General features: G+C 35.1%; 1 protein-coding gene across 2 annotated transcripts; it reads right to left on the bottom strand.

The window, feature by feature from the left end:
• Positions 1-769: 769 nt before the first annotated feature.
• LOC126740887 (C2 domain-containing protein 3-like) lies at positions 770-12,747 on the bottom strand. Of its 2 annotated transcripts, XM_050447055.1 has the most exons (11): positions 12,612-12,747; positions 11,525-12,271; positions 11,173-11,463; positions 10,740-11,119; positions 10,483-10,665; positions 10,028-10,425; positions 6,017-6,374; positions 2,834-3,022; positions 2,586-2,779; positions 2,174-2,538; positions 770-1,218 (listed from the first exon to the last, which is right to left on the bottom strand). In XM_050447055.1, exons 2-11 carry the CDS (start codon positions 12,228-12,230, stop codon positions 896-898), a joined length of 3,387 nt encoding a protein of 1,128 aa, XP_050303012.1. In that variant the 5' UTR covers positions 12,231-12,271; positions 12,612-12,747; the 3' UTR covers positions 770-895. The 2 variants fall into 2 exon arrangements, with proteins under 2 accessions (XP_050303012.1, XP_050303011.1); XM_050447054.1 differs by lacking the exon at positions 12,612-12,747 and having other exon boundaries at positions 11,525-12,390.
• Positions 12,748-13,972: the final 1,225 nt, after the last annotated feature.

Raw genomic sequence — 13,972 nt, forward strand, 5'->3', positions numbered from 1 at the left:
TTCGAAAAATGCTGAAATAGGTATCTAACAGAATTAATTGAGCTACTCCTATACAAATTTTCAAAGTGTCAATTGCCTTGGCTTATAAGTTATACACTCATTGTGGATTTTCCAAGAAAAAATGCAACCCTTTACCAAAAATCCCTTTTCTTTCAACCCTCTGTAGATTTTACAATAAATGCGAAAATAGGTGTCTAGTGAAATGAATTGAACTATCCCTGTATCAATTTTCAAAATACCAACTGCCTTGGTTTATCAATTATTAGTATTTTGTGGATTTTCCAAAAAAAGTCACTCTTCATTTTTCAGCTCGCTGTAAATTTTTTTAAAAACGTAGAAATTGGTGCTTAATGAAATTAATTGAGCCACTCGTGTACAAATTTTCATAATTTCATCATCTGCCTTGGATTCCGAGTTATAAGCATTTTGAGGATTTTCTAAAATAAAATTCACTTTCTCGAAAATCCTATTTTCTTCAACCCCCTGTACATTTCTCAAAAAATAATTCTGTTTATTTAAATTAATTGAGCCACCCCTCGATTGTAACTTATAACTTCCTCGGCTTATAAGTTACAATCATTTTCTAGATCTATTAAGAAAAATCAATCCTGCCCGATAAATTCATCATTTTTGCAACACTTTGTGGACTTTCACAGAAAAAAACGGCACATTAATATAGAGGAGCCGTAAGGATAAATTTAAAGGCAAAAACGTGATTTTGCCCTAAAGATCTTCACACATTCCACCCCAAAAAAAACCTCAACTTACATACACATAAACAACAATTTAATATAGGCATTATACGCTTAAACTCCTACCAAATAAAACTAACATTTCACGCTTACAATACTACAAGTACGTTGTCACTTAAAATAACCTAAATCATGCCCCTCATTTAAGGCTCCTTGTCCTCGCTAGTACCTTGCCCCAAAGGATTAGGGCGACACTCTGAAAAATTAGTGATAACACTGGTACCGCTACTGTTTTCCTCGCTCGTCGAACCCCCGTACAGCTTCTGAAAGTCTACAGACTCAAATCGGTTCGTGGCGGTGATGTTAGGTCGCGAACTCCGATCTAAATCCTTAAAAATCCCGTCTACACCCTCGTTGGTGCTAGTGGAACAGCCCGATATGTAACGGCTCGATAAGGGCGCTTGTTGGGATTCTACCGCGTTTATTAAGCTCAGTTTTTCTAGGAGAGAGTCAATGCGATGTTTACCTGAAAATATTTAGATCTATTTCAGTAAAGAATGGTATTATATTAGTGCAAAGGAATGAGGATATTGAGCAGTTTATTCAGAATTCAATACTCATATTGAATAAAAACTTCGCTTTGTCAAGAAGTTGACAGAGTATCTCCGGATTTTAATAGCAACGAATCGTTTCTGATCCTTGAACAAGAGAGGAAAATCATAGAAACTCTAAACCAACAGGGTAATAAAATTGTTAACTTAAGGTAAGTGATTCAGCAGCTAGTTTCCAACAATTCCACTTTACAAATCAGTGTTAATAAAACACTGCTGAATAAACTTAAATTTATTCACCAGATTTGGATCAAGTCCATTAAAGTACTAGAGGCAAAAAAACCATTGAGAATATGCTGGCAAACCAATTTCTTACTGGCAAAACAAACTGTTACGTGTAATTTTCAACATGGGTCCATCCAAATTGAAACCACAATATACAAAGTTTCTTATTTTCTAAAAAATTCAAAGTACTCATCAGAGATACTCTTCTAGAACACAACTTTTATTCTGTTGATTAGTTTATAACCACGCCTCTGAATGAATGACAAATGTGCTCAGATCTTGACAGATTTTTTGTTAAATTTTATTGTACTTTTTTATTACTATTATAACTTTGTTCAGCGACAGTATTTATGTTCTTGTTAAGATGTCAAGACTTTGTACTTGTTTATATTTTTTTAACCCATATTTATATGTTTTTGTTTGTATTTGATTTTAAATTTGTTAATTTTTTTTTTCTTTTAATCTCTCAATTGTTATTGAACTGTATTTTTAACTTCTGCAAAAACTGTTTTTCTTGGTTTAATTTTGTGACTTGTGTAACACTGTAAGGTTACTTGCATCAATAAAGTACTTTACTTTACTATTAATAATATTTAAGAGAATAAAGCTCATTTTAACATTGACGATGTAACCATTTTAACTTACCCTCGATTAAGTGTCTGTCAAACGACTTGGTAGTACTACTAGAATCCGTCGAGGTACCTCCAGAACTGTCCTCTTTCACATTCTCTTCTTGGTTTGACGACATTAACAACATCGAACCTTCACTTTGCCCCACACCCACCGATTTAACATTATCATCGTTTTTCTCCTTATTCTCTTCGCCATTATTCCCGGATTCTTTGATCTCCTGCTGGGCCTTTAGCATCTGCCCGAATTTCTTTGCTTCCTCCTCGAAATCCACCAAGTGAAAATCTTCTTCTATGCAGAGATTGTTGATGTCCTGCTCGAACTCCTCGGCTATGTCGTCGTTGGAGTTTTCCGAGTCTTCAGATACGACTTCTGATAATCTGTTAAAAGTGGTTAAAAAAGTACCTTGACAAGAGACTGTTGGTACCTTAATCGGAGCCTTTGAGTAATCTCGTCCAACTCTGTAAATTTCCTTTTCAAGGCTCTGCTGAGGACCTCGTTACATTCCGCGTTGTCCGGTATTAGACTATTGATGATACCGGATGTGGCGCAGTCCGAGGTTTCCGGCAGCGCCGTAGTCTGTTTCGGTTTTTGGACTTTTTCCAATGGATTAACGTGGATCTAGTGGAATTCACGTAATTTTCGATTAAATTTTTAATTAAACATAACGCTTACGTTAATTTGTCCGTTACATTTCCCGGAAAAATCGACGATATTGAACCAACCGCGGATGTTCGGCAGACCGCATGCGAGAACGCTCAAGTCCAAGGCGGCGAAACCCAGCACCAGGTCGGTTTGTAAATTGGGCTGTAGAACTGCGTTCGTCGACTTCTTCCATACTTTAAAGATCAGTCGTTTTTGGGGCTAAAACCGAGGGAAAATAGAAAAATTATGGAAGGTTTTATATGGCAAAGAAATCAGAAAATTACTATGTATTTTTTTTCACAAACTAACAGTCCTGGGATGTCTTGTCCCAAGTTTTTCCAAATAGTGCGATTTTTTTTTCTAGGAGTTTTTACGGGTTGAATTAAGGGTATTTTTATAACGTCGCTTTGACATCAGTATGAAGGTGTTCCTGAGGATCGTTTTAAAGGTAGAACCGTGATTCTAGGGTAAATAATAAAGTAGTTAAAACTATTTTGGTTGGGGCGTTTTTTTGCATATCTAATTTTTACTTTCTTTGTGAATATTTTCACATAGTAATTGAAATATTATTAAAAGAGTTTGAGCCAAAGAAAGAGCAATTCTTACCAAACATTTTCAGAGGTGAACGATTCTTGTAGCTCAAAAACTTGTTTAGTTATAGGCAATTTCGTATACCAAGTATATACTCGTATTGAAACATTCAGTTTTTTACTCTTTGATGGGGCATAACTTGGGAACTACTTGGAATATTTTCATAATGTTTTCACATTTATATAGCAGGACTCTTGGGGATGGATTTGAATGTAGAAACGTTATTCTAGGTTGAATATTTGCTTAGTTAAGGCAATTTTGGTTGGGGCTTCTTTTTTCTCAATTTTTTTATCCAATTTTCACTTTCTTTATGCATATTTTTACGAACTAATTGAAATATCCTTAAAAGGTTTCAAGTCAAAAAGAAGGCATTTCTTTCCAAAGAGTTTCATAGGAGACAATCTCTGTGGTTTAAAAACTTTTTGAATTATAGGCAATTTTGTCTCTCAAGGTTCAAAAGCCCTCAAATGTGAACTTGTTGAAACGCATATTACAACATTCAGATTTTTATTCTTAGGCGGACATTTTTGATCATAACTTAGGAACCATTTGGAATATTTTTATAATTTTTTCACATTGCATTGCATAGCAGGACTCCTGAAGATGGATTTGAGGGTAAAAACGTGATTCTCGGTTAAATATTTGGGTAGTTACGGCAGTTTTAGTTAGGGCCTTTTTTTCTCCTAATTTTCCCTCTCTTGGTAATATTCTTAAAACTACTGCCTGGAAAAATGAAATTAGTTACAAGACTCTGTACAAAAAATGTCAAATTTCTATTTTGCCTACTTTTGATGATTACTTTCCTCTTTATAGACTTCATTCAGGAACTTTGATTCTTCCATTGATTGAATTCTTATTGAATTAGACTTTAGAGAATTAAACTTTCATGAAAAAATCAACTTCCTGGAAGAAATAAATCAAGAATTTAATCTGTAGACTTTAATTACCTAACCATGATTTTATGAATAAAATGTACAAAGACCACTTATCCATCTCTCTCTATCACACTCTTTTGGCCGGAACTCTGTATTTGTTTGACCAATAGCAGCAATTAGAGAGTATTTTAAATTGTCTCTTTGATGTGAAAATCCCAAACTTGAGGACAAATTAGAGATTTGGAATATTGGCCTTGGATCTTTCGATTATTTTTTCAAATTTCTTTTTTTTTTTAATTAAGTTTTTTAAATACGTCCCTGGACTTAGGCCCTAACTTGGGAACTCCTTGGACTATCTTCATAATTTTTTCACACTCATATAGCAGCAGGAGTCCTGAGGATGAATTTGAGGGTAGAAACGTGATTCTAGGTTAAATATTTGGGTAGTTAGGGCAGTTTCGGTTCGGGAATTTTTTTGCATATTTTCTTACATAATTTTCACTTTACATGAGAATATTTTAACGAAATAATTGAAATATTCTTAAAAGGGTTTAAGCCAAAGAAAGGGTATTTCTTACCAAGCAATTTCATAGGAGAACAATCCTTGTAGGTCAAAAACCTTTTGAGTTAGAGGCAGTTTTGTGTGCCAAGGTCCAAGAGCCATCAAAGTTTTGAAACTAATAAGACAACATACAGATTTTTATAGTTTGGCGGATATTTTTGGCCATAACTTGGGAACTCTTTAGAATACTTTCATAATTTTTTCACTCTTATATAACAGGATTCTTAGGGATGGATTTGAATGTAAAAACGTTATTCTAGGTTAAATGATTGCTTAGTTAGGGCAATTTTGGTTGGGGCATTTTTTTTTTTAACTTTTTATCCAATTTTCACTTTCTGTGTGAATATTTTCACTAAATAATTGAAATATCATTAAAAGGTTTGAGCCAAAGAAAGACCAATTCTTACCAAATATTTTCATAGGTGAACGATTCTTGTAGCTCAAAAACTTGTTGTGTTATAGGGAATTTCGTATATCAAGTATATACTCGTATTGCAACATTCAGTTTTTTACTCTTTGATGGGGCATAACTTGGGAACCACTTGGAATACTTTCATAATTTTTTCACGCTTATATAGCAGGACTCTTGGGGATGGATTTGAATGTAAAAACGTTGTTCTAGGTTAAATATTTGCTTAGTTAGGCGAATTTTGGTTGGGGAATTTTTTTTCTCAAATTTTTTATCCAATTTTCACTTTTTTTGTGCATATTTTTACGAAATAATTGAAATATTCTTAAGACGTTTCAACTCAAAAAGAAGGCATTTCTTTCCAAAGAGTTTCATAGGAGAACAATTTCTGTGGCTTAAAAACTTTTTGAATAACAGGCAATTTTATCTCTCAAGGTCCAAAAGCCCTCAAATGTGAACTTGTTGAAACGCATATTGCAACATTCAGACATTTTTGATCATAACTTAGGAACCACTTGGAATATTTTTATAATTTTATCACATTTGCATAGCAGGACTCCTGAAGATGGATTTGAGGGTAAAAACATGAGTAAACATAATTTACTGACTTGACCAACTTCGACTTAGACATCGAAGAACAGATTCGCTTATGTAATAAACTTTGAATAAAGTAAATTCACTATCTTAATACTTCAGGTATAATGAGTTCGAACCCTATATAATGGCAAGTTAATCGCACATAAATAAATACTAACAAATAAATCTATAGAACTCACATTAGTTAATAAATCCTTAGGTAAATTCACCTCACAACTGTATCCCCATTGGGGCGAAGTACTCTTAGAGCAGACGTGCGTCATCTGCAGCGGCTCATTAGGCAAAGTCTCGAAAGTAACGTAAGTGCTCGGCGCGACGTTCTCGTCCCGCTTACAAGTTTTACTTTTCACACGTTGTTTCGATTTCGTTTTCAGTTTTCTGCGGCCCGGTAACTGGTTGGCCCCGTTTATTACGATTTGGGCCCTAAAATGGGGCGTTTTTTCTTTATTGTCCAAACTTAGAGCCAATTGAAGGGAGTCGACCAGGTCGGAGGTTTTACGTTTTTCCGGTTGGTCTACGGATGACCGAGGTTCATTGCTAAAAGAAATTTCATACAAAATCAACAGAAATATCCACTTAGATAGTAGGAAAGACTTATTCTATTTACACATATGCGTACCATCTCTATAGATACTAAAAATATCACAGTGAGTTAATCTTTTTGTGTTTTAACAAAATATCTATTGTCTTTGGCGGATGAGGGGCGTTAATAGAGACAAGGCCATAATTATTCTCAGCCATATTACAATAATCCAGTATTCACCAAATCCAATATATTATGATTAGTGCACGATTTTGCTGACTACAATTCAAAAACGCAAGAAATTCATCTCCCACAATAACAACATTTTAACCATGTACGACACAAAGAAATTGTCTTACTCACTTCGCGCTTGGTAGACATGATCCAGTTCCAGATCGCAAAACAATACTGTTCAATTTTTTGTTCAATGGGTTTCAAATTTTAGAGCTACAGGTTCAGCCTTAAAAAGAAAATCAACTGGTAGACCCAGAAGTGTTCGGACACCTGAAAACATTGCAGCTGTAAGAGAAGCAGTTGAACGATGCCTCTGCTTTGCGTTTGTCAGATCGTTCTGTAAGAAGAATTTTGCACACCGATCTGAAGTTCCACCCATACAAAATGATGATCGTGCAAGAACTTAGTGAACGGGACTGGAAAAATCGCCGAGAATGTTCCAATGATATTCTTCAAAACGTCCCACAAAATGCGCTGTTAATAACGAGTGACGAGAGTTATGTGATGCAACCAGGCCAAGAACCTCAGTTGACCCCATACATAATTATTATTATTACAAATATTCCTGAATCAACAAAATAAGCATTTTAATATTATTAGGCTCCATAAAAATTGCATTATATAAAATCACTTATCTATTAATTTTCGACGAATAAAGTTGTAGTTAATTGATGGTCAAATTTGTGTAGAATTTATTTTGAATTAAATTTATTCCTTTTTAAAAAGTAGATGTTCAATAATAATTCCATCACTGGCGCAGTCGTTCATGTAGGTGTCTCAAAGATTCCTGGTTGTGCAAGCAGTCTAAGAAAACGTTGCTGAAGCCAAGAAATCGTCAGTTTTAACTGTTTGTTGAGGCATTGAAACCAACCCAAGGCAAGAAGACCACAGTTGGGAGAAGTAAAATCGTAAGTGAGTTTTCCTTTCCACTCCCATTTAATTTTATGATAATTGTTGTGTGTATATTTTGAATTTATTTTTTAATTTTTGCAATTTATTATTAAGTATACTTTAAATTTACTAAAAGTGCGATAATTCGTTTACATTAGTTAAATTTTAATGTCAAATAGTGAAATTGATAATCTTACACAAAACCTTTCAAATATTTCTTTAAGAAACGTAAATTTAACAAATTTAACGTTAGAACCAAATTCATTAAATATGACTACCCTTACAGCAGCAAAAGAGATTGCTCATACTCTTAAAACATTTACAGGCAATAGTGATCATCTAGAATTTTTTATTTCAAGTGTAGACAAATTTTATAATAGATATTATATAGGCACTGTAGATGAATCTCTCAAAGAATTTGTTTTTGCTTCAATATGTTCTAAATTAACCGAAGAAGCAGGCGATTTTTTACTTTGTAGACCGGATCTAACGACCTGGCCCAAAATAAAAGACGCCTTAAGACAAAAATTTGGCGATAGAATAAACCGCCAAGTACTTTCTCAACAGTTAAATTTTTTAACTCGATCTAGAAAAGAGCCCATTTTAGATTTTATAGAAAGATTAAAAATTTTAAAATCTCGCATTTCCTTAAAAATCGCCGCTGATGATTCCCTAACTCAAGGTACAAAAGACGCTTTAATGCAGCAAACTGAATTAACAACTGTTACTGTTTTAATGTCTAACTCTCCTAGCGAGCTTCGAACAATTTTAATGTTACACAATCCCCAAAATATTGATGACGCAAGTTCAATTGTTCTAAACCATTCACTTATCGAACAGCAAATAAATGCTCGTAGTTTCATTCCACGACAAGAAATTTATAATACACCCCAAAATAGAACATCTCCCCAAAGAAATAATCCCAAAATTTCAGCCATATGCCCCCACCAATTCAACAATCTTTTGTTCCTCCACAAAATCAATATTCTTTTCAAAATCCCTTTCCAATGCCAAATAACAACATTCAACCCCAGTTTTCAAATAATACAGGTGCAATAACTAAACAACCATTTCCAAGCCAACCTATAAATATTCAACCCCAACCCGTACGTCAACATTTCCCCACTAACGAACAAGTTTTTGGCAAGCCGAAAAATATATTTTCTAAAGAAAATTCAAATAAATTAACCAGCCCCCCAACCCCAATGTCTACAACAAGTAGAATGCCGTCTGCAATAAGTAGAAACACAGACGTTCACATGCGCTCAATTCAAAGCCGCAATCCACAAAGGCAATATCCCAGAAATCTAAATTCAACATTCCAAAATCAAAAGCCATACCCATTTATCGACTTAGCATATCTAGCAGATAGCCATATTCAATCCCAACAAGAATATGAAAATTTTCGTGAAGAACAAGAATATCAAGACCCTTTCGAAACCCCTGAATACTACGAAGAGAATGAATATTTTGAAAATTACGAAAATTCCCAAGATTTACAAAATTTTCCCAAAAGCCCTCTAAACGAAAATCCGCCCTAAATCTAAATAGTTTTCAAGTCAACTCCCTGCCCTATATTCAACTTCAAAATCCCCTCGCCAAACTTCTTATTGACACGGGTAGCCACACATCCTTAATCAGACTCATTTCCATTTGTCTGGCTGTGTGAACAAGCAGAATTTTCGCTACTGGGCACCAGAAAATCCGCGGCAGCTCCATGAAAGGCCATTTTACAGCCAACGTGTTACCGTTTGGTGTGCTGTTGGTTCTTTTGGTGTTTGGGGTCCCTATTTTTTTGAAGAAGGAGGGATAACGGTTACCGTAACTGCTCATCAATATGACATGCTATGTAATTTTTTGGAACCAAAACTTGAGGGGGAATTTGAACATCCAGATGTGTGGTTTCAACAGGATGGGGCTACAGCTCATACAGCAAGAAGGACAACGGACCCGTTAAGGGAAATGTTTCCAGGACGCGTAATCTCGTTACGTGGAGACATTGGGTGGCCTGCGCGTTCACCCGATCTTGCCCCATGCGACTTTTTCCTTTGGGGCTACCTGAAAGAGAAGGTTTTTCAACATCATCCCCGAACCATTGACGAATTGAAAGCAGCAATAAGCCAAGAAATTACAGGAATATCGCCTCAAATTACTGCTCGAGTAATGGAAACTTTGAGAAATCAGCTTCGAATGTGTGTCGAAAGAAATGGTCGCCACTTGGACTCTGTAATTTTCAAAACTTAATAAAAACAAAATGGCATTTACATTGGCGTTTTTATTAAAAATCAAAATGTGGGAGATCATTTTGCCGGACCCTGTATAATGATTGACGGTTTTTAGGCCTCGCTAAACTTTGAAACCTATGATATCAATTTTTTTAATTTAACATTTTTTCGACGTTTCTTTTTCATATTTCTTTACTATTTAAATCCATGATGCAAAAATCCGACCTTTATAACAATTCTAAACTAGTAAAAACTATGAAAAAAAAGGACCAAACTTTAAACACGTCTGCCTTAACTTGATAAAAAAAATTGTTTACCTGCTAGTGGGTTCAGTATTGGTGCCATTTTCCACACAGGCGGGCCTCCGGGTCTCCTCTAACAGTTTCAAAAACGAGGCCAACACATCCTGAGACTCTGGCTTTTTATTATCTTCCTCCATTTTAGATTGGGTTTCTTTATCGGACCGCTCCGGCCTAGTTAAAAATTTATTTTTATCCGGTAATTTACCGAATTCCGCTCTTTTATTGGTCACTTTGCCCGGTTTAACTGTCGGAAATTTCGCCTTGACTATGTTTTCCCGGAAACCCCGTTCTTCTTCGAGGTTCTTAATTTGGGCTTCAGTACCAAGGGCGGTTAGAATTTGAACCTGGCCAATCAGCTCCTTGGATTCGGGGGAGTATATCGGTTCCCACCAATCAGTGCCAATTATTGGAAGCTATAAGAGACAAATAGATTAATAAGAACTGTTTCGGAAAATCCAAAGAGTTTTGACCTTATTTTTCTTCAAATGTTTCAAAATAATCGAGTTCCTGTATCCCAAATAAAACTGATGCAGTGGTATTCGGGTTAAGCCGAAAAGCTCCTCTGTTTGGCCTGTTGTGTGCCAAAATTCCAGGAGGGTGAAGTTTTCCCTCAGGTTAAAAAGGAGGGTTTCATCATATACTAAAGGGATGTTCTGGAAAAAACTGAAAACGTCTATAACTCTGAACCCAACAAGGCTAGAACCCTGAACATAAATTTAACACTAACCTGACAAAAGTTATACAAGGGATTTGAGCTATTATAGACTATCCTGCTGGCAGAAGTGTCACTTTGGCAAAACGGCTGGCATAAAATATAGGAATTGGGTGTAAAGTCTAAAAATTGAGCTTCCGATATATATAAGAACCCAAACAAGATGTCTTCCTCTGAAAGGCGAGCTGTTTCAGCCTCTACCAATCTTTCATTCAACCTAGTTTTCCTATGGGCACTTAATTCTTGCAGAAAATTACTTTTTGGCCTCCTAGGACTACTTTGCTTAGGCTCTAAAGGCAAATTCTCTTTCACATCAAAATCAACCACTTTATCCTCTAAAACCTCTTCAACAGGAATATCTGCTTCCCGGATAGTTCTGCTGGTGAGCACTGCATCTGCCCAAAAATCATGATAAGAACCCCCTTGCTTATAAAAAAAATAAACTTACCAACAAATTCTTTCCCAAAGTAGATTTTCCCAGCACCTAGCTGGACGGTCACTTTTAATACACCCAAAGCAATTTCCGAACCTTCATCCAGAAAAATCGGCAAAGATTTCCCACAGGAGGCACTGTTTGACTCCTTAAAAGCTCCAAAGTTTAGTCGGGCAACCCCCAAGGATTCTGACTTCTTTTGCCCCGAGTTTTTAAACTTTATATGGAATATTAAGTCATGATTGTCCAAGTTTTCACTGTACAAGTTCCTCACTGTATGAGTGAAGGATTGTTTAAGGTGTATAACTGCAAAAAAACCAATAAGGTTAAGGGCTTTTTTAAGCTCTAAAAATATCGTTAAACCAACCATTACTTGAACCCCTTGCACAAAAACTAACATGATTGCTCTTTAGGCCACTATCGACTTTTGACTGCAGTTTTTCTCCTTGCTTAAAAAAAATGTCTGGAATAGTGTATTCTACGAAATAACTTTGACTGGCCCCATAACTATTAACCTTATTACTGCTTTGCACCACTTTTTTAATACCCAGCTCGTTTAGATGTATGCTTTGCAAAGAAACCCTTAAACAGTCCACTTGCTTAAGGATATTAGTAAAATTTGAATTAGACACCTGTGCAACTGTTTTTTGACAAGCAGAAACCCTATGCTCCCTTAAACAGTCAACTTGCTTATCAGTAAAATTTGAATTAGTAAACTCTGGAAGAGGCTCTGGTTTTTGATTCTGACAAGTGGAAACTCTATGCTCCCTCCTCAGATGGCATTTAAGGTTATTCTCATGATAAGACAAGCAAGTAGGGCAAGAACATCTACTTGATAAAGTCTTTTCGGTGGTTTCATAAACTTCTGATGCTGGTAATGACCGCATCGTTTCCAGGGCTAATTCTTCTTGTTCCTTAGTAAGGTAATCACCATTTATGAATGCTTCCAGTAGTTTTTTATCTGCTGCAGTTCGGGTGGTCAATGAAGACAAACTGGACATAGGAGTATTGTGGGTTTTCGATAAAAACACCTCAGAAGATAACGGGTCGTTTTGCAGTATTGATTGGACCATCGCGTTTCTTAAGCGTTGTCCTTGGTCGAGGATTTTATCCACTAAGGTTTCTTTTATTTGATTAAACTCGCCCGACATTTTTGGTAAATTGTAAAATTAAAATATTATAACGGAAAATCAAAACAAAACAATATGGTGCCATCTGTTGGTGCCTATGGTCCTGTTGCCAAACGTCAATAATAAATGTCAATAAGTGGACAATGGTTGTAATAAATAATTAGAATATGGTTAATTAATTAAACTAAAAAGGTTTAGCAAGGTCTTATTTGATAGATATTTAAGGTGCTTTAGTTTTAGTGAGTTTACTTGGGTAAATATTTGATCTTTTAAGGGAATACAATGTTATGAATGTAACTGAGGATTTTGCATACTTCTACTTACCGAATTTACATAAAGAGCCGCAATTTAACTCACAAAAATAGTTAAAAACCACAATAAATCATCTAAAAATTCCAAAAATACACCACTAATACACAAAAATAAATAAATACCGAAAAAAAAACATAAATACTTCAGACGTCAATTCAGCTGTCAAGCGTCAATTATGGCAATGGAAGTTTGACAGTTGTAGCCGATTTTTATAGGCAACCCGCTCGACCCGGAACACTAAAAAAGGTGTTTTTTTTTATCAATTTGTTATCACCAAAGCATTTATTCACAGTATAAATTCAAGTGACGCAATTCAAACTTATTAAAAAACCAATACTCATAGTCTTCAACCTACGGATAGCTCTGAACCAAAACGCAACCCAATCGCCTCGGCGGGAAATTTGAATTTACTCTAAGTATGAACAGAATAGTTTTTAAAGGCAGGTTTTATCTCAACTCTTTTAACTATTTTAATAATTTCATAATCAATATAAAAAAAACGTTTTCAATTTACATGAAAAAAAACGTAAATACTTCAAACGTCAAGTCAGCTGTCAAATGTTAATTATGTCATCGTAACTTTGACAGTTGTGGACGATTTTTGTAGGTAACCCGATCGACATAGGACCCATGGAAAAAATGTTGTTTTAACCATGTAATCCAAACTTATCCAAAAACCTCAAACACTTAAGCCGATCATTTTCTAATAATTTGTCATTTAGTTGTCGGTGGCGCTACCAAACGGACTGACGTGAACCACAGTTTACAGAATATACTACTTTACAGCCCTATATATAAGCTTATAGCATACAATGCATATACATAAGTATAAAAAAAATTTTATATGCTGTAAACTTTGTCTTCAAGCAATAAGCGACCCATTCGCTTTGGCGGGAAATTTAAATTCATTTATGAACAGAATCGTTATGAAAGGCGCATTTTTAGCTACGTTCACAACGCGCGGATCTATTAGATCCATGGATCAGAGACTATTTTTATTTAATGCAACTCTGTTTACAAAGAATAATTTTGAGGGTTAAATTAGACCAAGATTATCTCTAGGATCAAAATGTCCACCAAGGAGAGACTTAAAGGAAGTTTTTTTTTTATCACAAACTTATTGATTGTACAAATGCAAGTGACGTAATTTAAGCTTATCAAAAAACCAACACTCAAGCCGATCCTTCAATAAATTTCAATTTTTCCTTATAAATTGACATTTAGTTGTCGGTGGCGCCACCAAATGGCCTGGCCTGAACCAATTCGCGACTAATTCATATTAACTATGAATAGCATAGTTATTAAAGGGTCATACTGACTGATTCAATAAAGGTTTATATTTTATCGTTCACTTATCTATATTAATACTTTAA

This window comes from Anthonomus grandis, chromosome 10, assembly GCF_022605725.1.
Source record: "Anthonomus grandis grandis chromosome 10, icAntGran1.3, whole genome shotgun sequence".
In the NCBI taxonomy this organism is placed as follows: domain Eukaryota; kingdom Metazoa; phylum Arthropoda; class Insecta; order Coleoptera; family Curculionidae; genus Anthonomus; species Anthonomus grandis.